The 24,178-nt window shown below is 42.5% G+C and overlaps 1 protein-coding gene across 13 annotated transcripts in view; it reads left to right on the plus strand.

Annotated features, from left to right (window-relative positions):
- The window catches only part of PER2 (period circadian regulator 2), a 70,727-nt gene extending 56,798 nt beyond the window's left edge, over positions 1-13,929 (plus strand). For 10 of the 13 annotated variants that reach the window (XM_048863839.2, XM_048863834.2, XM_048863838.2 and 7 more), the window contains 4 exons: positions 4,293-4,479; positions 5,293-5,485; positions 7,341-7,491; positions 11,690-13,929. In XM_048863839.2, coding sequence (XP_048719796.2) covers positions 4,293-4,479; positions 5,293-5,485; positions 7,341-7,491; positions 11,690-11,839 — 681 coding nt within the window. In that variant the 3' untranslated portion in view covers positions 11,840-13,929. Of the gene's footprint in view, positions 1-4,292; positions 4,480-5,292; positions 5,486-7,340; positions 7,492-11,689 lie in introns of those variants that run through there. The other 3 variants (XM_048863841.2, XM_048863845.2, XM_048863844.2) reach the window with 3 other exon arrangements.
- The last annotated feature ends 10,249 nt before the right edge of the window (positions 13,930-24,178 follow it).

Genomic DNA, 24,178 nt, shown 5'->3' on the forward strand with positions numbered 1-24,178 from the left:
GCAACAAAACCTTTACAATATAACTGTTAAGGCAGCTTTTCAGTTATACCTGCTCTGAGATGTAGATGTTGAGGTAGAAAATGTTTCCTAGTGTTTGACTTAACCACAACCTGTTCATCTTGTTGACGCTTTCACTGTAAATTTTTACTACTTGTCTGAGCTTCCTAAAATGTTCAGTCCATATTTTTTTCGTAAACCTTCAAAACATAATTTTATTGTACCTGCTGTGAAATTTTTTACTGAGAGTTCTTTTCAACATGAAAGAAAGCTAGGTAGAACTTCCTATACAGCTCTGTTTTTGCTGTTAGAATTAGTCTGTACAAATGTCACCTCTTTTGCTAACTCCTCTGCCCAACCTCAATTTTTAGTCACCCCACTAAACTTTGGGATGGTCTACACACAGGTTTCATGCCCAAAGAAACACCCATATAGTTATGGCATGTGTCCGTTTTGGATCCAACTGTAGATGCACATGTCCTGCCCTCAGCTTGCATATCAGCAGAGGCAGCATCTGCAGTTTTACAATAGAGACAGAATGTGATGCAAAGGAGCATCTGAAGTACAGTAGAGGACAACAGCTATCTCAACCCTGACTCTAAACTCTGCTGCACTGACACATCCTCAGAATCGATGAGGTGTTCAAGAGTAGCACCAGAACCAGTCCACAGAACATGACTTTCTTCCCCATCCCTCTTTATGAATCCGTGTCTCAGGAAACTGTTGGAAACAGAAATGGCCTCATCTAGAAGTTGTAGAAGAGGTTCCCCAGGAACATGGGAAGAGGGCTTCAAACTCCTGGTACTTCATCCTGTCCTAGATTTGAGGATACTCAACAAATAAATAAAATATATATGCTTAACTTAAGACATTATATATATATATATATATATATATATATATATATATATATATATATATATATATATATAAAATGTCTTAAGTTACGCTTGCTTCCATTGCTTCACGCTCAAGACTGGTTCATGGCTCTCGACTTGCAGGATCCTTCCACATCTCCATCCATCTGGCCCACTAGAAATACATAAGGTTCACAGTGGGTCCCAACCATTATCAGTACAGGATTTTGCCTTTTGGACTCTCCATAGCATCAAGAGTGTGTTCACTGAGTGCCTGGCTGTAGAGATGGCACATCTAAGAAACCAGGAATCCCCATCTAGGCAACTGGCTGATAAGAGGCAGGTCCCAGGAAAAGATTGAAACAGCCCTAGATCACATTCTTTCCCAGTTTTCCCACTTGGGACTCCTGGTGACCTACAAGAAATTGTCCTTTTCCGTTGGTAGAGATAATAGCTCTAATCAACTCCAGATCAGCAAAGGGGTCTGCTGCAGGACAGGTTCTGGTCTCTTTAGTTGATTAGTGCATGACGTGTGGTCAGATTGACAATAGCACTTACATGCCTTGAACTTTTAGGCCATATGTCTGCATTTGTATATCTGACACTTAATCTGTGGACTCCACAACAGTGGTCAAGGACCACCTACTCCTATCCAAGCATCATATGAGCAGATGAGTTATAGTTTGTCCTCATGTCCCACAGGACCACATGTGGTGGCTAGATCCACTGAACATGAGTGAATACTCTTTTCGGTTCCTCCCCAATGATTATGCTAGTTACAGATATCCAGAACAGGCTGGGGCACCCAATAGAACCACCTTCAGATGCAAGGCTCATGGTGTCAGAATCATCTGAAGCTCTACATGAATTTGTTGGAACTAAGGGCAGTCAGGCTAGCCTGTGTAGCTTTCCTGCCTGTTCTTCAGACTCTGTGGTGCAGACAGATGGCACATTGGCAGAGCACTATATATAGTGGCAGTGCACTATATAAAACAGGAGGCCCTCAATCATCCTATCTCTTTTTGGAAGCCATGAAGTTCTGGGAATGGCGTCATCAGCATGGGACAATCTTGGTAGCTCAAAATCGTCCGGGAGTCAGCAATGACCTGGCGCTCTTTTTGAGCTGGAACTTAACTAGTCTTGAGTGGTCACTGCAGAAATCCATTCTTGACAGGATATTCCACCAGTGTGAGACCCCCTACTGTAGACCTCTTTGCCACATTCAACCGTGTCAAATATAGGGATTTCTGTTTCAGAGGGGTTGTGAACCCAGCCTCCCTTGTAGAAGCCTTTCTTCATTTGGTCTCAAGAACTCCTATGTTTTCTCACTGATTTCCCCCACCCCCCTGATCTGCAGGATAATGTCCAAGATACGATGGGAAAAGGCTATAGTTATGGTAGCCCTTACTGGCTGAAGCAGCTTTAGCTGCTGGATCTCGTGCATGTGTCCAGCCAGCCTCCCAGTATGCCTTCCCATATGTCCAGACATACTGTCTCAGAATCTGAGTCAAATACTTCACTCAGACCCACAGTCATTACACCTAATTGCCTGGACGTTGATTGGATGAGTAGGACTGACAGACTACTCCTTATAGGTTCAGGAGATTGTTTTACAAAGCCAAAAGACCTCCAGCAAGAGGACTAATGCCTCAAAGTTGAAAAGATTCCCCCCACCCCCCATCTCTGCTCTGATAGTCATTTTCAGTCTTCTCTGACTCTAGTGTCAAGGTTTCTCAAGAGCCTTCTTCATCCCTGCTCTCTAATTAGAGTCCCAACTCCCCACATTGTTTTCCTGCAACTTATGGAACCTCCATTCAAACTTCTCTCACAGTGATTATTATACCACCTCACCATCAAGACTTTCACTCCTGGCCATCACATCAGCATGGAAAGTCAATTAGCTCCAAGCACTTATGACCGGAACATCCTTCAACAGGGACACAATGGTGGTGAAATTGCACCTTAAGTTCCTCCCTAAAGTGATCTCAGAACTCCGTGTGAACCAGTTTGACCTTACTGCTTTTCTTCCTGAAATTTCGTTCTTTGCTGGAGAAAAGAAGCGTCCTACTTGGGATGTTTGCAGGGCCTGCTTTATCTCAACAAGAAACAGCCTTTCAGGACAGGATTCTCAGCACAGGACTCTCTCCCCCCTCTTCCGCATGGCTATATCCAGCATGTTGAAAGGTCAAGCCTAGAAATGTCAATACACTGTGTATTTCCACCTGCTATCAGTTGGCTAGCAAGCCTTTTCCTTTGGACATTTAATGCACACTCCACCAGGGCAGCAGCTTCCTATTGCTTCAGGAACATGCCAGTCCTTGAGATCTGTAGGGCAGATGCCTGGAGTAACCCACTAACTGTTGTTGAGCATTATGCACTTGACATGGCTGCCCAGGCAGATGCCAAGTTCAGACTAGCAGTACTTCAGTCTCTGTTTGACTGATATAGACGAGACTCTCCCTCACACTGTCCAGGTACTGCTGCCAGTAGATACTGCTTGCTGGCCACCTTGAGTGGAGTTCCACACTGTCACATACTCGGAACGGTTGCTTACCTTACAGTCACAGGCTTTTTGAGATGTAGTCAATGTGGATCCTATGACCTGTCCCGTTTCCACTTTTAGCACTCCTCAGCAGTATAGGCCTTGAATTGCAAGAGAACTGACGGAGTGTTGTGCCCACTCTTCCCTTATACAGATGTACAAGGAGGTACAGAGGTGTGTGGCTCCAGCACAAATGGCTTGTGTGCCTCTGGTCTTGTGCACAAAGGGTGCATGTGAACTTATAGTGGGATCGACACTTCCTACAGCGTTGAGGAGCCCCGATTAGAAAAAAAAATACTGTTACTGTACTATAAAAAAGTACAGTTATTGGTCCAATCCCCTAGAGTGCACTAATTATAAACCAGTATAAAGATGCTTATACACATGTAGCTTCTTCCCCTAGGGAACCGTGTGTAGATAAGCCTTATCTTTTTTCCCTTTTACAGCAATGGTGATAGCTATTGTAGCAAATGTCACTTTTTTATTTTTGAGTTGTTACAATAGGGACGATTCCTAGTCTTTCCTGTCCCAGTAGAATCTAGATGCTGCAGAAGAAGTCAGATGGCTCCAGCAGAGTGACATACATTAATACTGTACCTTTTGACAAACTATTTCCTTACATTGAAGAGAGATGTTTAAGCTTTAACTTGTGTTGAAAAAGAATATGTAGTTATTTGACTAAGATTACCCGACAAACCTATTAACCCACTTCCTTCTACCTCCTTAATTAATTATCAGTCAGACTACCTGTGTGTTGTGCAGCTGGTCCTTTCTCTATGAAAAGGTACTTTTACTTACTTTTATGTAAAGAACTGAGTTCAGTCTGTCCCATATATTTAACATAAATATTAGTGAATAAATGGTCATGATTTCCTTTTCCCCTTCCTCTCACCCAGATTGATTCTCCAGTGGGAGCTCAAAATAGCGATGCTCTCTCTACGTACAGTGATTTACTTCATATTTTACTTCAAGAGGATGCATGTTCAGGCACTGGCTCAGGTTCATCAGGAAGTGGCGTATCAGCAGCTGCCGAGTCGCTGGGATCTGGATCCAACGGCTGTGGCATGTCAGGGAGCGGAACAGGTGATGTTTCCTGGTTGAATATAATCATGCCTTGTGAAACATTAAGAGCGGGATTGTGAGCTATTACAGATATCACTTTGACCCCAAGTGCTTTACAGTAAAATCATACTCTTCTTTTTAAATCTAATTTACGGTCAATCTTATGATATTTAAAAATTTCATATAGCTTTATTTGTCTCGGACTGCTGTAATAACCTGTTGAAAATGGAGAAACGTTGACTTCTGTTTAAATGTTTTTCTTTGGGCTGCATTTGGAACAACTAACATATGCTATCTTAGTTGTAGAGAGGCTGTGAGGCCAGGTAGGAAGATGTTTGAGGTAATTGTGACAGATCAATAATGTGTTTTGTTTTTTCCTTCATTTTCTATTTAACAGGACTAATTTAAACTGAAAAGTATTTGTTTCTTTAATCAAAACTAAAGATCTTAGAATTATAATTAAAAAAAGCTTGTCGGTAACATTGTCGTGTGTTCAGATAATAGTGTGATAGGGTTCCTTTCTTAGCTGCAGTCTTTTCTGGGTAATAGCCCAAAGGAAGATGAATGTATTCTAGTTACCTTTTTTTTTTTCATTCCAAATTTTCTACTCCATGTTCGGCAGCAACAGCTATTGAGGGAATCTTCCCGATGTAGGAGGTTAACACAGATGACCTACTCAGAGACTTTTAAGGGGATTCTCTATTGTATACCTTCATCAGGCATTTTGATTGGCTAAAAGGGTTTGCCTGTTATGGAAGAAAATATGGTTCAAACAGTGTACTTAAATGGAACATTTGACATTTATTATAAAAGCCACTTTTTTTATTTTTAAAGGCAGTAGTGAGACAAGTCATACCAGCAAATATTTTGGAAGCATCGATTCCTCAGAAAATAATCATAATACAAAAAAGAACGCTGAAATGGAAAACAGTGAACATTTCATTAAATATGTCCTTCAGGATCCTATCTGGTTACTGATGGCAAATACAGATGACGCTGTTATGATGACTTACCAGATACCATCCCGGTAACTCTAAGTCCTTTTATTCCTGTATGAGCTGCAGAGATGCTAAGGGGGAGAAGAGATGAACTGCTATTTCAGTAAAGATTATCTGACCCTGAATGGACTAAGCCGTTACGTCATTCTGCTTTTCAAGCTTGGTCTCTTTTTAGTGTGTTTTCTGTTTACTAGCCTGAAAGATGGATGTATTTGATAGCTATAGAAACAAGGATAAGTCCAATTCAATAGGATTAATATGGTCCTAAACTATGGTGTTGGCTGAGGATGTTGTTGTACAGTTACTGACTGACAATCGTATACATACAAATCCTTTTAGTCTGACTAGTTACACTTCTATCAGTTGGAGTGCATGGTGATTGTAGTATGCAAATCACTTTACTCTTGCTATTTCACTGAAAACCTCCACATTCAAATACTTGCCTCCTGTCTAAATCCTTTCCCTACCCTATAAACACACACATCCCCTGCTCCTCACAAAGCCCCACTCTCTGCACCTTAGGAAGGATAAGGACCCACAAGCAGTGAGTAAACCCTTAGTTTAAAACACTTGATTTGGATTCTCCTCCTTTATCTGTCTTTCAGTAACTGCAGTTTTGATAAGGTAGGTGTGTGAAAAGAGAAGCCTGTTATCTCCTGTGAGGAGCGAAAAGAGGTTGAACTTTGACCTCTAGATTTATAAAGCCTGGGGTGGTGGTTAACTTGAGTGTTCCCTATTAATGTGATATAAATATAGACTTAGTGTATGTCTACACTACAAATGCAACTGTGGCACAGCTGCACCAGGAGTGTAGACCTTACTACAGCAACAGAGGGCGTTTTTTCTGTCACTGTAGCAAATCCACTCCCTTAAGAGGCGGTAGCTAGGCTGACGGAACAAGTCTTTGGTCAACCTGACTCTGTCTATAGTGGGGGTTAGGGCAACCTAACTCCATTGCACAGAGCGTGACATTTTTCACAGCCATAAGTGATATAACTAGTTTGAGCTAAGTTTTAGTTGTAGACCAAGTCTTAGAATTTTTGAGTAGGAACAGTTGCAAAAGTATATTGTTTCAAATATTATTCCAGTGAACAGTGTCTAATAACCAGAGATTTAAACCCACAAGCATAGAGGCTGATATGAAAGACAGTGGAAGTGTGACACCTAAGTGAGAAGCCAATCTATTCCTATTCCTGCTAGCAGGAATAGGAAAAGGTACTGGGATTCCTACCAGGGTGCTGTCCTTTGACTCTGCTTTGGGGTTTCATCTTCCATATCAGCACCTGACTAGTAAATGTTGTTGAAATTTTAATTCAACGCCCCAGAACCAAATTCCCCACCCACTCTGACTCCTGGAAAGGAGGAGCGTTTTCTGTCACTTGTAATTCTAGAGTTGCCTGACTGTGCGGCCTATTGTAGAAGAACAGGTCTCCTTTTTTCTGTTCTAACCCCTATCAGAAGTCCAGACTCTTTTGAGCTCTCCTCTCTCTAGTAAATACCTCTGGTGCCTGTATCTGCCCTAGCTCTGAGCTTTCTTAAGCAGCAGCAGAGTGCAACTGACAACGTTCTTGTCAGTTTCACAGATGCTGCCAGCAGGTTTCTGAAGAGTCACTCTGAAAAGGGATAGTCTGTTTTCCCTGCTGCACTTCAGGAAAGCAATGAGCTATCAGCAGAGGCACAGGAGTGGTCTGTCTGCAAACTTGAAGATGCTGACACAACCATAACATCTTTCAGACTTACTTTTGGTTGTAAGTTTAACATAGATTTGGGGGGGGGCTTAAAATGTTAGCTTTCCACAAGATATTTGTATGTGCAAGCCAGATAAAAATTAGACTTTAGGTCCTTAAAACTGTGCAGTTCAATTTCTAAATACATTTATTTTAGAAATTTGGAAATGGTTTTAAAAGAGGACAAACAAAAACTAAAGCAAATGCAAAAATTCCAGCCAAAGTTTACAGAAGAACAAAAGAGAGAGCTTATTGAAGTTCATCCATGGATCCAGAAGGGTGGACTTCCAAAAGCAGTTGCTAATTCAGTAAGTTTAAATCGATTAATACTACTCCTTTATTATGTAAGTCTTCATTTGCTGTTGAGACTCATTTTTATAGTTGTTGCACAGAAAACTTGATCAACTACATTGAGAGACAGTTTAATTCCAATTTTTAGGGTAACTTCTTCCCAGGCTACGGGGAATGACAGTCCAGAACATGTTTGCAGGGTGGTTGTTGCTGTGTTGGTCCTAAAGAGACATGGTGGGTGAGGTAATATCTCTTATTGGACCAACTTCTGATGGTTAAAGAGAAGCTTTTGAGCTACACAGAGCTCTTCTTTAAGGCCTGAAGCTCAAAAGCTTGTCTCTTCCATTGACAGAAGTTGGTCCAATAAAAGATTATCCAGGTCATGACTGACAACACAGTAGCCATGTTTTACATCCGACAGCAATCTATCCCCTTCTTTTGCCAAGAAGTTTTTTGTCTCTGGAACTGATGCATTTACCACTACGTTATCCTAGCCCCCTTACGCCTGGCAAGCTTGCAGAAGTTTTTAGTGGACCATGTGCCGTTCCCCTCTGTTATCTGGACTGGTGATCTGCTAGGTCACCCCAATCCTTGACTCTGGGAGCCAGCCTTACCGTGCTATGCTGTGAGAACCCCCACTCCTGGGCTGTTTACGCACAGCCTCTAGCATGTAAGCTGCTCCTTGGATTGTGCAACCGAATAACACTAGCCAATATCTCCAGACCCAGACACAAGGCTAGGAACCTCAGTCTTCCAGTGTCCAGTTATGCCTGCTGGATGCTGCAAGCTTATATGTTTGTCAGTTTAACAAAGAAATTGATATGTACCAGGCTTGTTAATCCAAGGGGAGTCTCTCTAACACACTTCAAACCAAACACACTGCTTCAGGTAGAACAGGGTCAGGCAAACTTTTTTTTTTTTGGCTTGAGGGCCACATCGGGTTTCCAAAATTGTATGGAGGGCCGATTTAGGGGAGCCTATGACTCCCCAAACAGCCAGGCGTGGCCTGGCCCCCACCCCATCCAACCCTCCCCTGCTTGTCGCCTCCTGACAGCCCCCCAGGGACTCCTGCCCCATCCACCACCACCCCCATCCCTGACCGCCCCTGGACCTCCACCTTAACAACCCCCCACCGCTCCATCCAACCCCTCCTCTCATTCCCAACTGGTTCTCTTCCTCCTCTCCCCCCAGCCCCCCGGGACCCCACCCTTTCTCCCTGACCACCCCCAGAACTCCTGCCCCCTGCTGCCCCATCCAACCCCCCCTCCTTCCTGACTGGTCCCCCGGACTCCTGCACCTATTCAACTCCCCTGTTCCCTGCCCTCTGACCGCCCTGACCCCTGTCCACACCCCCACCCCCTGACCACCACTCTCAACTCCCCTGCCCTCTCTCCAACCCCCCCCAGCCCCCTTACCGCGCTGCCTAGAGCACCAGTGGCTGGCGGCGCTAGAGCCGTGCCGCCCAGAGCACGAGGACGTGCAGTCGTGCCACCCAGCTGGAGCCAGCCACTCCACTGCGCAGCACAGAGCACCGGGTCAGGCTATAGCTCTGCAGCTGCTCTGCCGCCCAGAGCATTGTGCTAGTGACGCAGTGCGCTGAGGCTGTGGGAGAAGGGGAACAGCGGGGGAGGGGGAGCAGCAGGGGGTGGGGCCAGGGGCTAACTTCTCAGGCCAGGGGCTCAGGGGTTGGGCAGGAGGGGGCCGTAGTTTACCCACCTCAGAGGTAGAATAAACAGATTTATTAACTACAAAGATAGATTTTAAGTGTTCAAAAGTCAAAGCACACTAAGTCGGATTTGGTCAAGCGAAATAAAAGCAAAACGCATTCTAAGCTGATCTTAACATTTTCAGTGCCCTTACAAACTTAGATGCTTCTCACCGCAGGCTGGCTGGTTGCCCTTCAGCCAGGCTCTCCCCTTTGATCAGCACTTCAGTCGTGTGGTGGTGGTGTCTGTAGATGTAGGTGGAAGAGAGGAAGAGCATGGCAAACGACTCTCTTTTATCATGTTCTTTCTTCCCTCTTGGCTTTTCTGCGCCCCCGCCCCCCCCTTCAGAGGCAGGTGAGCATTATCTCCTTGCAGTCCTGAACTGACCAAAGGAAAGGAGGTGACTCACCCAAGAGTCCAACAGATCCTTTGTTGCTGCCTAGGCCGATGTCCTTTATTCCTGAGGCTGGGCTGGGTTTGGTTTGTCCCATACATGCCCTGATGAGGTGTGAACTACCCCTCTGCTCTTGGGGAGTTTTTGCCTGGGCCTATTTTAAGCTATGATGACCCATTTTCAGCCTCATAACTATATTCATGAAATTACAATGTATAACGTCACTTGCATAATGACAGGTTTCAGAGTAGCATCCGTGTTAGTCTGTATTTGCAAAAAGAAAAGGAGGACTTGTGGCACCTTAGAGACTAACCAATTTATTTAAGCATAAGCTTTCGTGAGCTACAGCTTATGCTCAAATAAATTAGTTAGTCTCTAAGGTGCCACAAGTACTCCTTTTCTTATAACATTACTGTAACAACAATGCTCAGTGCATCGTGAGCCTTCCAAAGACACCTGACGTGACAAACTTTGCATTGGATACCACACAGTCATATTATAAGGATGAACATGGGGGTGCAGGGGGTTCCCTTGAGGCACAGAGTATCACAGACCACCTCTGCAGATGACCACAAATGGACTGTCCAAGATTCCATCATATAGAACAGGTTCTCAAACTGGGGGTCGTGAGTCATGAGGTTATTACGTGAGGGGTCATGAGCTGTCGACCTCCACCCCCAAGCCCTTCTTTGCCTCCAGCATTTATAATAGTTTTTAATTTATTGGGGAGGGGGTTCATACTCACAGGCTTGCTGTGTGAAAGTTTGAGAACTACTGATATAGAACATTGACGTGCACAAAATAATTCTTCCTTTGACCTTATCTGCATCTACATCAGAGGTTAGGTCAGTTTAACTAATTTTTCACATCCCTACATGCAATGGCATATTATCCATGGGGCCGTTGCCTAGGTGTCCCGGCAAAGTGGGCACCTCACCCCCAGCAGACAAGCGGCAGGGTTGGGGGCCAGAGCCTCTCCAGCTGTGCTGGGAGTCTGCCCACAGCAGCTGCCTGAGAGAGCGCCTGGCTGGGAAGAGACAGCAGCCTGCTCCCTGCCCATGCTCGGCTTCTGGGGAAACGGCTGAGTGAGCTGGAGCTCCCCCTTTTCCCCCCAACATGTTTGGCCCCTGTCCTCAGAAGCCGAGCCTGGGCAGGGAGCAGGCTGCTGCCCTTCCCCAGCCAGGCTCTGTCCCTGGCGGCAGCTGGTGCACAGAGAGCATGCTGGGGAGCGGGACTCTGGCTCGCTGGGCTCCGGCTTGCTAGGCCCCTGTCCCAGAAGCCGAGTCCGCGGAAGGAAGTGGGCTGCTGTTACTGTCCCCCACCTCCCAGCCAGGCTCTCTCCCAGGCAGCTGGCTGTGCTGCACAGAGCAGCCACTGAGCAGCTCCATCCTGCTCCCTGCCTGAGCCTGGCCGCCAGGAAGGGCAGGAGGTAGCCAAATGTGCTGACGGGGGCAGCTGGAGGACAGAGTAGGTAACATGGGGGGCAGGGAGGAGACATGTAGGAAGGTCACGCATCCTCCCCTTTAATTGGTTCTCTTCTCCGCGCCCCCCCTCTCCCCAGCTTCCCGCTGGTATGAGGAGGCACAAGTCAGCCCAGATAGCTCTGGGCAAGCGGGGTGCGAGAAGCCCCAGTGCCCCGAACCCCATCCACCCACAGAAGCACAGGGCGGCAGGGGAAGCCGCAGCACCCAGTCCTGTGCCTCAGCCCAGGTGCTGGAGGAGCTCTGGCTCCCTACTGCTGCCTCAGGACTGGGGGAGCACTCATTCCCCGCTGCAGCCCTAGGGACCTGGTGGGAGGAGGAAGGGGCAGAGCTTCTCTGGGTTTGGAGCTGCAGTGGTTGGGGGGGGGGGGCAGAAAAGAGCAAATGGGGGCTGCAGTGGTGCTTGAAATGGGCTGGGACAGTGTGTGGAACAGGGGTTGGGGGAAGGGGCAGAACAGGGGCTGGGCTATAGGCAGGAAGTGTGGGGAAAGGGTCCCACACTTGCTCTGGCCCAGGGCCCCACGAAACCTTAATCCACCTCTGCATACGTGCCACAGCTATGTCGACCCAACTTTTAAGTATTGGTTCACTTAGTGAGAGATCCTCATAAAGCATTATTGTATTTCTTTCGAAGGAGTGTATTTACTGTGAGGACAACACACGAAGCTGTTTTTATACACCATATGACGAAGAAATCCATGAAATGGAGCTTAATGAAATGATTGAAGCCAGTGAAGAAAACAACTTGGCTACCCTGAGTCAAATCAGTGAAGAACAAACCTAATATTTGGCACTATTTAGAAAAGCAGCTGCTTTAAATTACTATGATGCATCAGCATGTCTTAAGGTTTTAAAACTTGTTTCTAGTCAAATGAATCTGGTTTATAAAACAAATGGATTTTTTGTTCTAGAAAAGTCATTTGTGAATTAATCTCTTTGAATGGGGGCAATCCCTTATCTTTCCAGTACACTGTTGAGGACAGTGCAATTTTAGAAACAAAAATCTTTATATATTTAAAAAAAAAAGACTCTCACTTAAATGCCTAAAACTTTTCTATAAATTGTAGAAGCTTTCATGAAAGCCTATAGATCTGGTAATCAGGTTAATGAGTGCTGTAAAATACATAGTTTAATTGTGTTTTCTTCAACTATCCACTTAGTAATGATGCAGCACTAAATTGAGTTTACATTTTGAAATCACTGTTAATTACTGAATTGCTCCACTATATTGAAGAAAAATGTTGATACTCTGCAGGTATTTTGATTCACAATTCGCATCCTTTCTCCAATTAGTTGATCCCATCTTCTTTGTTCCCATTCATGTTATTTAAATGCTGGGAATATTTTAATAGCATATTACTAACGTCAATATCTGTTCATAAAATTTTTAGGTTACAGATTAAAATTGTGAATGTATGGGAGAACATGAAGGAGAGCCATGAACTTTGTAATGTTTTGTTTTCATGACCATTGAAACGCTATGAACTATTCATTACACTGAAATAAATTCTCAGAACGAATATATCTAGTATATGTTCAAAAACTTGAACTGCAGAAAAGAACACTGTGTCTCTACCACTGCCTGTTTGTTAAAGATTGGTATAAGTTTGTGTACCCTTCTTTCTAGTTTGTTCCTTCATTACGTTGGCCACCAGTCTTTCAGTTCTGGCTAAATAAACATTAAACATGCATGTGTTCAGAGGGTTTGACTTTTCTCAAAGTCAAAATAGTTATTATACACAGAAAAGGTTTTTATAACAGTACTCATTTCATTATATTTGGTTACTGAGAGATCTTCAGCTATGTGGGTAGAATCCTTTGATGTCAGGAAGTTTACTTGTAGTACCTCTGGAATAGTATGGATCTGGATATTTGTGCATTAGGTGCAGAAGCTGTTCTTTTATACTACTTGGCAATGAGAAGAGGACAAAAAAGGGTGAATTTGCCAATAAGTGTTGAGATAAAGAACACTTAAGCTTAGAATACTTCTGGATGGCAGTACTGAGTCTGAAGGGTAGCAGGGGGAAATGTATAAAGAGATTCAGCTGCAGTCAAATTAAAACATTTAATGTGTTTACAATTACTACAACTGTATTTCTGGTGTTTTTCATCTTTATAGCTTACAGGAAGAACTTACAAAACTCATAGAATCACAACTTACGAGTGACCATTTCACTTTAATGTTGTATGAAACACTCACCAGCAAGAGCTCATACTCCCATTGTTTTTAATAGTGAAAAGATAAAACTTAAATCTGTGTAAATATTAACTCAAATGGGAAACCCAATTTAATTTTTCAGTGTTTATAAAGTCCAATGTACTAGATGTTTTGTGCAGAAATTAAGCCGTGCAGATATACCAGCATATTGCGCATATGCCATTATTACATGCAGAAATATATTATTTTAATTGTACCAGAGTGATTGCACTCTTAAAGCTTTATTTCTCAAAGTATACAAACAACTTTCAGGGACTTCTCAACCACTTTGTACTCTTTTTTTTCACCATTAGCATGCTTTTCTGGCTAATTTTTTTTTAACGAATGTCTTGTAACTAACTTAGTGAAAGGGAGGGAAAAGGTGTATTTAGAGCATTTTGTGGATGTGTTTATACAAAAACTTACCCTTGCATTTTTTTAAAGTGTGTGCATTTACAAGGTAGTATTTAAAATATTTCCCTGTAACTTTAAAATGACAAATCTCCACTTCTAGATAGGTTGGGAAAAATTATAATTTATGTTGTAATATGATGTGACATAACCTTTTGTCAACAATGTTTTCTGTACACAGTGCAATATATTTTGGTTTTGTCACTTGTGACTAATCTTTGACTTTTTGCATTTTAGAAAACTGATAAATAAAACATATATTTTTAGCTGCCTTTTTATTTATTGACCTTTTATAGCTGGGGGTAACTATATGCCAGTTATACCTAACACATGTAAACTACTATTTCAAACGTGAAGATTATACAAATTACTAATAGCTTACTGTACCAAAGCAGATAAAATTATATCTTTGCTAATGTCTCAGAATAGTAAACTTAGTGTTCAAAATGGAAAATGCAACCTTTGCATGCTGAAAATGTTGGCTTAGTGGTTCTGAGACTCTGGACAAAGTGACTGGCAGGGGAAGCACCCCTGACTTCAGTATGTTTGAATGTGAATTAATGGGCGTTAGCTGTTCAAAAACACCAGAAGGCGACATTCTCCTGCTTGTTTTTTGTTAAATGTCAACTAGACTACTATCATTACTTGTTCTTTCACCCTCCTCTAAATCCTTGTAATGAGCAGGTGAGGAAACCAGAATTCCAGTTTCATGCCCTGAAACTCAGTCATGTTTAATCACTATTAGACATACCTACCTTTGTGGTGTTAGTAATGCTGTAAAGTATTAAAACCCAATGCTTCAAGCTAATTTACTTTCCGTGTGTGTGTTTTTCTATAAGTTTGAATTTTAGCTCATAAAAATAATTGTTTATAATCCATTTCTAACTACATTTTTGCATTCTTGTGCCCTCACACAATGCTGCAATGTTTGAGTTTGGAATGCTACTTTCAAAAAAAAATTAGTTTCCACTGGAGTGAAAATAGTTCTGTTGGCTTTAGATTTGATTAAAAGCTTTTATAAAACCTAAATTTCGGGCCTACCACAGGAAAACAGATTAAAAACTATTAGGCTCAGTTTTTTAGAATTGTAGATCTGTTTTTCACAATTACCACAACTGCATGCCAAATTCTAAGCCTTAATAGAGGTGCTACAAAAGGCTCTATGAAAGGGGTAGACATATAAGGTTTTTCATAGAACCTTAAAGCAAAGGGTAGTTCTACATTGACCAAAACGGAGTGTGTATTTGCCTACTGTATAAGGGAATTCTGAAGTCCTATAGTTCTTCAAAAGAAACCCATTGTATCAGGGAGAATTAATATGGTTTCCAAAAGCCACACAAAGGTGAAAGTCAATTAAAAAAAAAAAAGTGCAACTTGGTTTATCTGCTTGAAAGGGTGGGGTTTAGGGGTCAATTGCGCTAGATTGAGCTCAGTGCTTTCTTTTAAAGTAAATTGAGCTTTCCTAGCAATAAATAAATAAAAATTAATTGTGGAGACCAAAGTTAGCTTATCCAGAGTTAGTACAGTCCATACAGCAGCAGTGCAGGATTCCCCAGATTACCCCATTTAGTCAGGGACTTGCTTAGGTATGAGGATAAATTGGCCTACTTTGAGATCTTCCCTGAAACCGACAAACGGGTGTGCCAATTATGGTGATGGCTTTTGTATTGTGGGCATTTGTGGACTGAGATTACCATCTTTCACGCAGGTTGCTGAACAGTAGCCAGATTGATAACTTCGACAGGTTCTTTGGGTAACAATCACAGGCCTTTTTATCAGATGTATAAAAATGTTCTATAATTGGGAAGAGAGAGTAGTGATTTGTATTGTGGAAATGTGAAAAGTCGGATACCATATTAAAACAGAGATCCAGGACACATTAAAGCAAGTAAAAAGTCATCCAGGAATGAAAATATGAAATTATATTTTACCCAGATATTTTCAAAATCAAAATTTTCCGGATTCAGTAGACACTGAAATATTTGTACTAGGCTATGAAGCCAAAGAATAGTAACTTGCACACACTGAGCATGTGTGCAAAACTTGTGCTCAATTTCAGTTAATCGCTAATCCTTTCCTGTTTTTTCCATAGACTTTACCGCAGGTGAGTTTGGTGCCTGTTAACTTGTTAGTAGTTATTACTGTCCACGGAATGTGGAATAACCCATTTTTTTTACCCGGAGTGTTATTCTGACAGTGCACGCTGCTGCTTCTGCAACCCGACCGTTTCTTTGTGACTGCAAGACAGAACTCAGTGTATCTGAAAAGCAGTAGTTGTGATGTGGACACTGCTGGATTTGGAACATGAAGAAAATATCCTTTAAGACAACTCATCACAGAACTATTTGTGACAGAGATTTAGAAAGGGAAATAGAAGCAAGGAATCCTGGGTTCTGTTTTTTTGTCTGCCTCTGGCACAATATGACTTCAAACACTTTGGTGCTTTGCCCAATCTGTCCCCTCTGTTAGATTAATACTGACAGTTTACCTTCCTGGTGTGTTGAGATGGAATTGCTGCTGGAAAAGTGCCATTTAAGGATCAGAAAGCAGGCACTATATATGAAGTTCAAACTAACTTTCAGAAAAGGCCTTTTTTAATTTGAAATGGTGGTCTCTGACTACCATGTGTCCTTTTTCTGTCCCTGATCTAGCAGAGAATTTAAGCATGCCCTTAGGTGCTTTGCTGAACAGAGTAGGATTTAAGTCCCACTGAAGTCTGTGTTAAGTGTTTGTAGAATCAGGGCCTAAATTTGCAAACTTACTCCTTTGGAGCCAGAAAATTATTACTGTTCTCTGACCAAAGCACTAACTTGGCAATGTACCTTTACAAATTCAGGTTTCAGAGTAGCAGCCATGTTAGTCTGTATTCGCAAAAAGAAAAGGAGTACTTGTGGCACCTTAGAGACTAACCAATTTATCTGAGCATAAGCTTTCGTGAGCTACAGCTCACTTCATCAGATGCATTCAGTGGAAAATACACTGAATGCATCCGATGAAGTGAGCTGTAGCTCACGAAAGTTTATGCTCAAATAAATTGGTTAGTCTCCAAGGTGCCACAAGTCCTCCTTTTCTTTTTACAAATTCAGACTTTGCAAAATGCCTTAAAATGTTGACGTGTATACTAACCTTTATTTGCAATTCTGTGGATGATTTGATGCTAACTCTGCATAGGAGTCACTTATAATTAAAATAAATACACAAATGTACAGTGGAAGAATGAGGAAAATGCACTACAAGCTGCATAATTTGCAAGTAGGTAGCAAAGGGGAAGAGTACAAATGTTTAAAGAAGCAACAATGCAATCAAATACCAAGATTTCTCAAGAAGCATTACTTTCCTGAATACATACTATGGTTAAACTTAATATACCTTTTCCTTTATATTGGCTGCTTTCCAGTATTATCTCTGCTTCTGATGCTATATCTGCAGTTTTATATACTAGAGTGTATTGATTGTTAGAAAAGTTGGTGTATGTTGCTCAGAGAGTACATAATCTAGTACTCATAGAACAAAGAGCATGGGTAAGACCCAGAAAAAGATGGTGCAAAACACTGAAGGAGGACAAATTTAGGAGTGAGCTTGGAAGGCACACTCAACAGGAACGCTTGGAGACAAAGAACAGAAGCTGCCCACCCTGACAGGTGAAGAAGAATTCTTACAGAAGTGTGGATTGTGTTGTGTGAGAGGTGGGTGTACGTCAAAAGAAGTACATCTGGCATGTTCTCCTCTGACAGCATTAAAGATGGGTGGCTTTCTTTACATTGTAAACTATTGGGAATAATTTAAGCTGCAGACTGGAGCAATGGCCTGTTGGAATATTTCTCTCTGTGGCCTATAGATGTCACTGTTCACACACATTTGGATTTGCTGGAGGCTGTTTTGCTCCACTTGTTTCATTTGTTCTCCTTTTCCTACTGCTGCTTCTTTTGTATTACCTGATTTAGTACTGCTGGATTTGGGGGGGGGCATGGTTACTTTTCTTTTTTGTGCATTTAGAGCTAGATTCTCCTCATAGATGCATTGCCTGAATTTAAAATGAGTTCAAATGAAATATTACTTTAATTGAACATGGAAATGTTGATTCAATTCATGTTTCCACATTCCAAATAGAAATTTATTTTTGTCTGCCCCATGCTTCAAACTACTTCAAAACAGAACAGTTTTAGCCAACAGATAACTGCTGGGGATTGGAGGACTTCAACTCTGGCTGCTAAATATTAGGAAGACATTCATATTCAGTAATACCATTTGCCCATTTTCTGTGTGTGTAGTTGCCAAATTGGTCTGTTCTGGGTGAGACAGCTAAATGGGATGGGCTCCACCTCTTCAACAGTAGCATTCAACAGCATGCCACATCATACCTAGCTTTCAGAAAATATCCTGTATGCAACAGTGTATCCAGCACTTACCAATGTAGCCTCAAAAATACCTTTGATCTGCTGCTGAAGGAGATAATTGTTGAATAGTTTACCCCTCCACCCTGCTGGGGTTGTGGCACTGGACAGCATTTCCACTGGGAGTGCACAAGGTGTATGAGAACAACTTGCCAGTGCCCCTGGCTTTGAATACTGTCTGGTTTTTACTTTAATGGAGTTAGTGAGAAAGACTTAAACAGTAGTTTGTAAAACTGAGCCACTAGTTACTTGTATTTATCATGGCACTTGTTAAAGGAACTGAAGTGTAGAATGGTCATTCCTGCCACTCACTGAAGGAAGAGTTGATGTGATTGAATTCATCCTCCCTATTAACTTTTTGTTTTAAGACTCCAGGTGTAACCAATGCCTTACAAAAGATGAGCACACTAGTTCCACCTCTATCAACAGTACAGAGCTTTCCAAGCATTTTACAGTACATGCTGTCCAACCTGCATCTGTTAACTGCAAAATAACTCTGGAGGGAGAAGGTTTAACAATTTAGGGCATTCAGAGGGAGCCGCTTACGTGGCAAGTCATCAGGTTGCTGGTTCCAGTCCAATGATCTCTTACATTTGAGGAAGAATAAAGGTTTCTCAGTGCTGAATCAGCCTGACTAAGCAGGTAGTGTATCCTTGTTTTTGATGCACTGAATGCAGCAGGCATAACACAAGTCCTATGAATCATTGAATAGTGTGATGGATTCAGAAGGGAGACCATTTTTAGGGACCTGCTGCCAGTGAGACCAGACTCTGTCCACCAGAGGGACCTTTAGGCCAGGTTGACACTACCACTTTGGTATAACTTGCATTGCTCAGGTTGTGAATAAGCCACCCTCCTGAGCAATGTTAGTTACACAAGCCTAAGCACCAGCATAGTGGACAGCATTATGTTGGCGGGAGAGCTACTCCTGCTGACATAGCTACCACCTCTTGCAGACATGGATTTATTATATTGATAGGCTCTCTCCTGTTTGGCATAAAGTGTCTTCACCAAATGCTCTATGGTGGTGCAGCTGGGCCAATGTAGCACTTCTAGTATAGACTAGCCCTTAATGTTGTGTTGCATTAAGGTCTTGTTACTATTCAGCAAAGCATCAGGCAGTGTTTGCCTTCAGCTGGGGCACAAAGTACTTTATGCTTTGACATGTTTGTATGGTTAGGGTAGCAAGTAGAACAAAGAGGTGGGCGGGGGGGGGGAATTCCCTGACACATCTAGTAACCACAGAGCACACTTTTCTCTATTTTCTTCATTGTGTGTTTTTAATACATTAACTAGTATGCACAAGTATGAGTACTCCTGTTTCTTTATGCTGGCTCATGTTAATGATTAAATTATTTTTGGTGTTACTGCTGAGCCAACTTAAAAATCATACTTCTGACCCAAAAAGAACCCTGGCCTTTTTTTGTTTGTTAGTTTGTTGACAATGCTTTGCCAAATGTACAAAAATGTACCTCAGTCCCTGGAAAAATCATGGAGCCGGTCCTCAAGGAATCCATTTTGAAGCACTTCAAAGAGAAGAAAGTGATCAGGAACAGTCAGCATGGATTCACCAAGGGCAAGTCATGCCTGACTAACCTAATTGCCTTCTGTGATGAGCTAACTCGCTCTGTGGATGAGAGGAAAGCAGTGCACGTGTTATTCCTTGACTTTAGCAAAGCTTTTGACACGGTCTCCCACAGTATTCTTTCCAGCAAGTTAAAGAAGTATGGGCGGGATGAATAGACTACAAGGTGGATAGAAAGCTGGCTAGATTGCCAAGCTCAATGGGTAATGATCAGTGGCTCCACGTCTAGTTGGCAGACGGTATCAAGCGGAGTGCCCCAAGGGTTGGTCCTGGGGCTGGTTTTTGTCAATGTCTTCATAAATGATCTGGAGGATGGTATGGATTGCACCCTCAGCAAGTTTGCAGATACGAAACTGAGAGGAGAGGTAGATAGGATACAGAAGGACCTAGACCAATTAGAGGATTGGGTCAAAAGAAATCTGATGAGGTTCAACAAGGACAAGTGCAGAGTCCTGCATTTAAGATGGAAGAATCCCATGCACCACTACGGACCGAGCGGCTAGGCAGCAGTTCTGCAGAAAAGGACCTAGGGGTTACAGTGGACGAGAAGTTGGATGTGGGTCAACAGTGTGCCATTGTTGCCAAGAAGGCCAATGGCATTTTGGGCTGTATAAGTAGGAGCATTGCCAGCAGATCGAGGGATGTGATCATTCCCCTCTATTTGGCATTGGTGAGGCCTCATCTGGAGTAGTGTGCCCAGTTTTGGGCCCAACACTACAAGAAGGATGTGGAAAAATTGAAGAGTCCAGCGGAGGGCAACAAAAATGATTAGAGGGCTGGAGAACATGACTTTTATGAGGAGAGGCTGAGGGAACTGGGATTATTTAGTTTGCAGAAGAGAAGAATGAGGGGGGATTTGATAGCTGCTTTTGACTACCTGAAAGGGGGTTCCAAAGAGGATGGATCTAGACTGTTCTCAGTGGTAACAGATGACAGAACAAGGGGTAATGGTCTCAAGTTGCAGTGGGGGAGGTTTAGGTTGGATATTAGGAAAAACTTCTTCACTAAGAGGGCGGTGAAGCACTGGAATGGGTTACCTAGGGAGGTGGTGTCAGGCTTGACAAAGTCTTGGCTTGGATTTAGTTGGGGATTGGTCCTGCTTTGAGCAGGGGGTTGGATTAGATGACCTCCTGAGGTCCCTTCCAACCCTGTGATTCTATGATCAGTTTTGGGAGTGTCTGAGCAACCAGAGTAGTATGAGGTGAATGATATCCTAGCAGAAGGAATGGAGAGAGATGAGAGCACAAGGGGAAAGAAAGCGAATAGCATAAATGAGGAATTGCCACCTTGCCTTGCTAAACTGAGATTCAAACTACCTATGCTGATTACCCCCCATTCACTTCCCTGGCATATCAACAAGAGCACACTAGTATCAGAGGAAAGGCAGAGAAAAGGCTTCTTTTTTGAAATTAGAGCTGGTCAAAAAATCCCTACTGCATTACATCATAGGGAAACTGAAATGTTTTCTTTCCCCTAAAACCTCAATAAAATTTGATTATAAATAAAACTGAAACTTTAAAAATAAAAAAAAACTTTTTTCAAACAATATTTTTACCACAAACTAAAAAGTTAATTACAATTTGTTTTTGTTTTTGTTTTTTTTTCTAAACAAAAAGCCAAAAGCCTTTGATCAATTGTTTTGGTTGTGGTTTTAAAAAAAAAAAAAAAAAAAAGTCTGACCCAGCTCTACTTGTAATCTAGTTGTGGATCCAGAGGAATGACCATGATTACTAACTCCATTAGTTCTTACAGTCTTTGCATTTTCATTAGTCTTTGCATTAGTCTTTTTCATTAGTCTTTGCATTCATTAGTCTTCATCATTTTCATTAGTCTTCATTAGTCTTCATCATTTTCATTAGTCTTTGCATTAGTCTTTGCATTTTCTCAGACACAAAGGAAAAAATATGTATTTTCAGTCTAGATTAACTTTATTTTGTCATATCTAAATTAAAACTAATGATTGGGACCCTCCTTCAAGGTTATGTCATGGTATCATCTCGCCCTGACGATAGCCCTCTGGGGGAGGGGACCTAATTATTACCGGTCTCTGTCTAATAGTAATGGGGGATTAGAAATATAGATAGTTGGGTTTGTGATGATAGGCAATTCACCGTATGGTTCTGCCAACTGGTAGCAAAGGTTGCGGACCTCTTGACACAACTAGAAAGACTTAAATGAGGTGCGGAGATGGAGCTGGTGGTCGTGGTACATATAGGTAGCCATGACTTAGTGAAAGGAAGGAGAACCTGGAAGCCAAATTTCAGCTGCTGGGTGAGAGATTAAAGTCCGGGACCTCCGTGGTAGCATTTTTGTGACCACTTAGACAGGGAGAAGTGCAGGATCTCAATGCATGGATGAGATGATGTTGTTGGGAAGAGAATCCTGGAATATCAGGTTGGAAGGGACTTTAGCAGGTCATCTAGTCCAACCCCCTGCTCAAAGCAGGACCAATCCCCAATTTTTGCCCCAGATCCCTGAATGGCACCCTCAAGGATTGAACTCACAACCCTGGATTTAGCAGGCCAATGCTCAAACCACTGAGCTATCCCTCCCGCCAAAGAGGGGTTTAGGTATATTAGGAACTGGGAAACCTTTTGGGAAAGGAGGAGCCTACACCGGAATGATGGGCTCCACTTCAACCAAAATAGAACCAAAGTGACAGTGTGTAATATTACGAAGGTCATGGAGGAGTTCTTAAACTAAGGACTGGGGGAAAGCTGACAGATGTGGAGGAGCATATAATTTGGACAGATACATCCCTCAGGGGAGGATTTATTAAAGGGGATTCTCTATATCTTAGTAAAGAGGAGAGGACAAATGTTCATAAAGTACAGATCAGAACTGAAGAGAAACAATTAAATGAAAAAGAGCCCCACTCAATTACATCACATAATGGCAGACAACTAACTATTGACAAATTTTATAAGTGTTTGTATACAAATGCTAGAAGTCCAAATACTAAGATGGGTGAACTTGAGCACCTGGTATTGAATGAAGATATTGATATAATAGGCTTCATAGAAACAATGACAATCAATGGGACACAATAATACTAGGGTTCAAAATATATAGGAATGACAGAGTAGGCTTGCTGGTGAAGGAATGGCACTATATGTGAAAGACAGCAAAGAGTCAAATATAGTAAAAATCTTAAATGAATCAAACTGTACCATAGAGTCTCTTTGGATACATATTCCCTACTTGACTACTAAGAGTATAACAGTAGAAATATAATACCGACCACCTGACTGGGACTGTGATGGTGATTATGAAACACTCAGGGAGATTAGAGGCTACAAAAACAGAAAACCCACCAATAATGGGGGATTTCAACTATCCCCATACTGACTGGGTATGTTACCTCAGGATGGGATACAGAGATAAAAAATGTCTAGATGCCATTAATAACTGCTTCTTGGAGTAGCTTGTCCTGGAATCCACGCGGGGAGAGGCAATTCTTATTTAGTACCTCTTAAGCCTGCTAAATAATCAGTGGGGCCACTGAATGGTCAAGGTGCAAAAGGAGCACTCAAGGAAGATAAGGCCATTGAAGAGAAGCTAATGAATTTCTCTGGCTTCAGCTTCCAGCCATTAGTTCTTGTTCTGCCTTTCTCCGTTAGATTAGAGCCCTTTAGTACCTGGTATTTTTTCCCTGCAAAGATATTTATATGCAGTAATTGTCATCTCTCAATCTTTTTTTGATAAGCTAAACAGCTGGAGCTCTTTAAGTCTCTCCCTGTAAAGCATTTTCTTCAGTGCTTGAATCATTTCAGTGGCTCTTTTCTGCACCCTCTCCAGTTTTTCCACATTCTCTTTAAAACATGCACACCAGACTCTACACAGTATTCCAGGGTCAGTATCACCAATGATGTATATAGAGGTACAGTCACAGAGAACGAATGAGTGTCTTTTTTTCTACTGTGTCCAAGCCCTGCCCATGGAGCACACAGCCTATTCGGCTTACATTTAAAGGTAAATGAATTCAGTGGGCCCAACTACTTGGGCAAGGACTATCTGTGTAAGGGTTTTTGGGCTCAGGCACTCCATAGCAGACCATGTATAAATAGTATATGGAACCATTGTTCAGGTGCAGGAAAGCAAGGTCATATTCTCAGGGGAAGGAAGACCTTGTAATTAAGGTACTGGCCTGACACTCAGTGGAGGTGGGGGTGGGGTGGGGGGCGGGGATAGATCTCAGATATGCAACTTCAGCTACAAGAATAGCGTAGCTGCAGTCGACGTATCTTAGATCGACTTAGAATCACTTACTTTGCATCCTCACAGTGTGGGATCGACGGCTGCTGCTCCCCCGTCAACTCTGCTTCTGCCTCTCGCCGTGGTGGAGTTCCGGAGTCAACAGCAGAGCGATCGGGGATCGATTTATTGCGTCTACACTAGACGTGATAGATTGATCGCTACCCGCCGATCCAGTGGGTAGTGTAGACATGGCCTTAGGAGGTCTTGGTTCAATACCTGGCTCTGCTGAACGTGTCCTATGCAACCTCGCGCAAAGTCTTAGTGCCTCAGGTCCCCATC

The sequence above is a fragment of the Caretta caretta genome, chromosome 9, assembly GCF_965140235.1.
Source record: "Caretta caretta isolate rCarCar2 chromosome 9, rCarCar1.hap1, whole genome shotgun sequence".
NCBI lineage: Eukaryota > Metazoa > Chordata > Testudines > Cheloniidae > Caretta > Caretta caretta.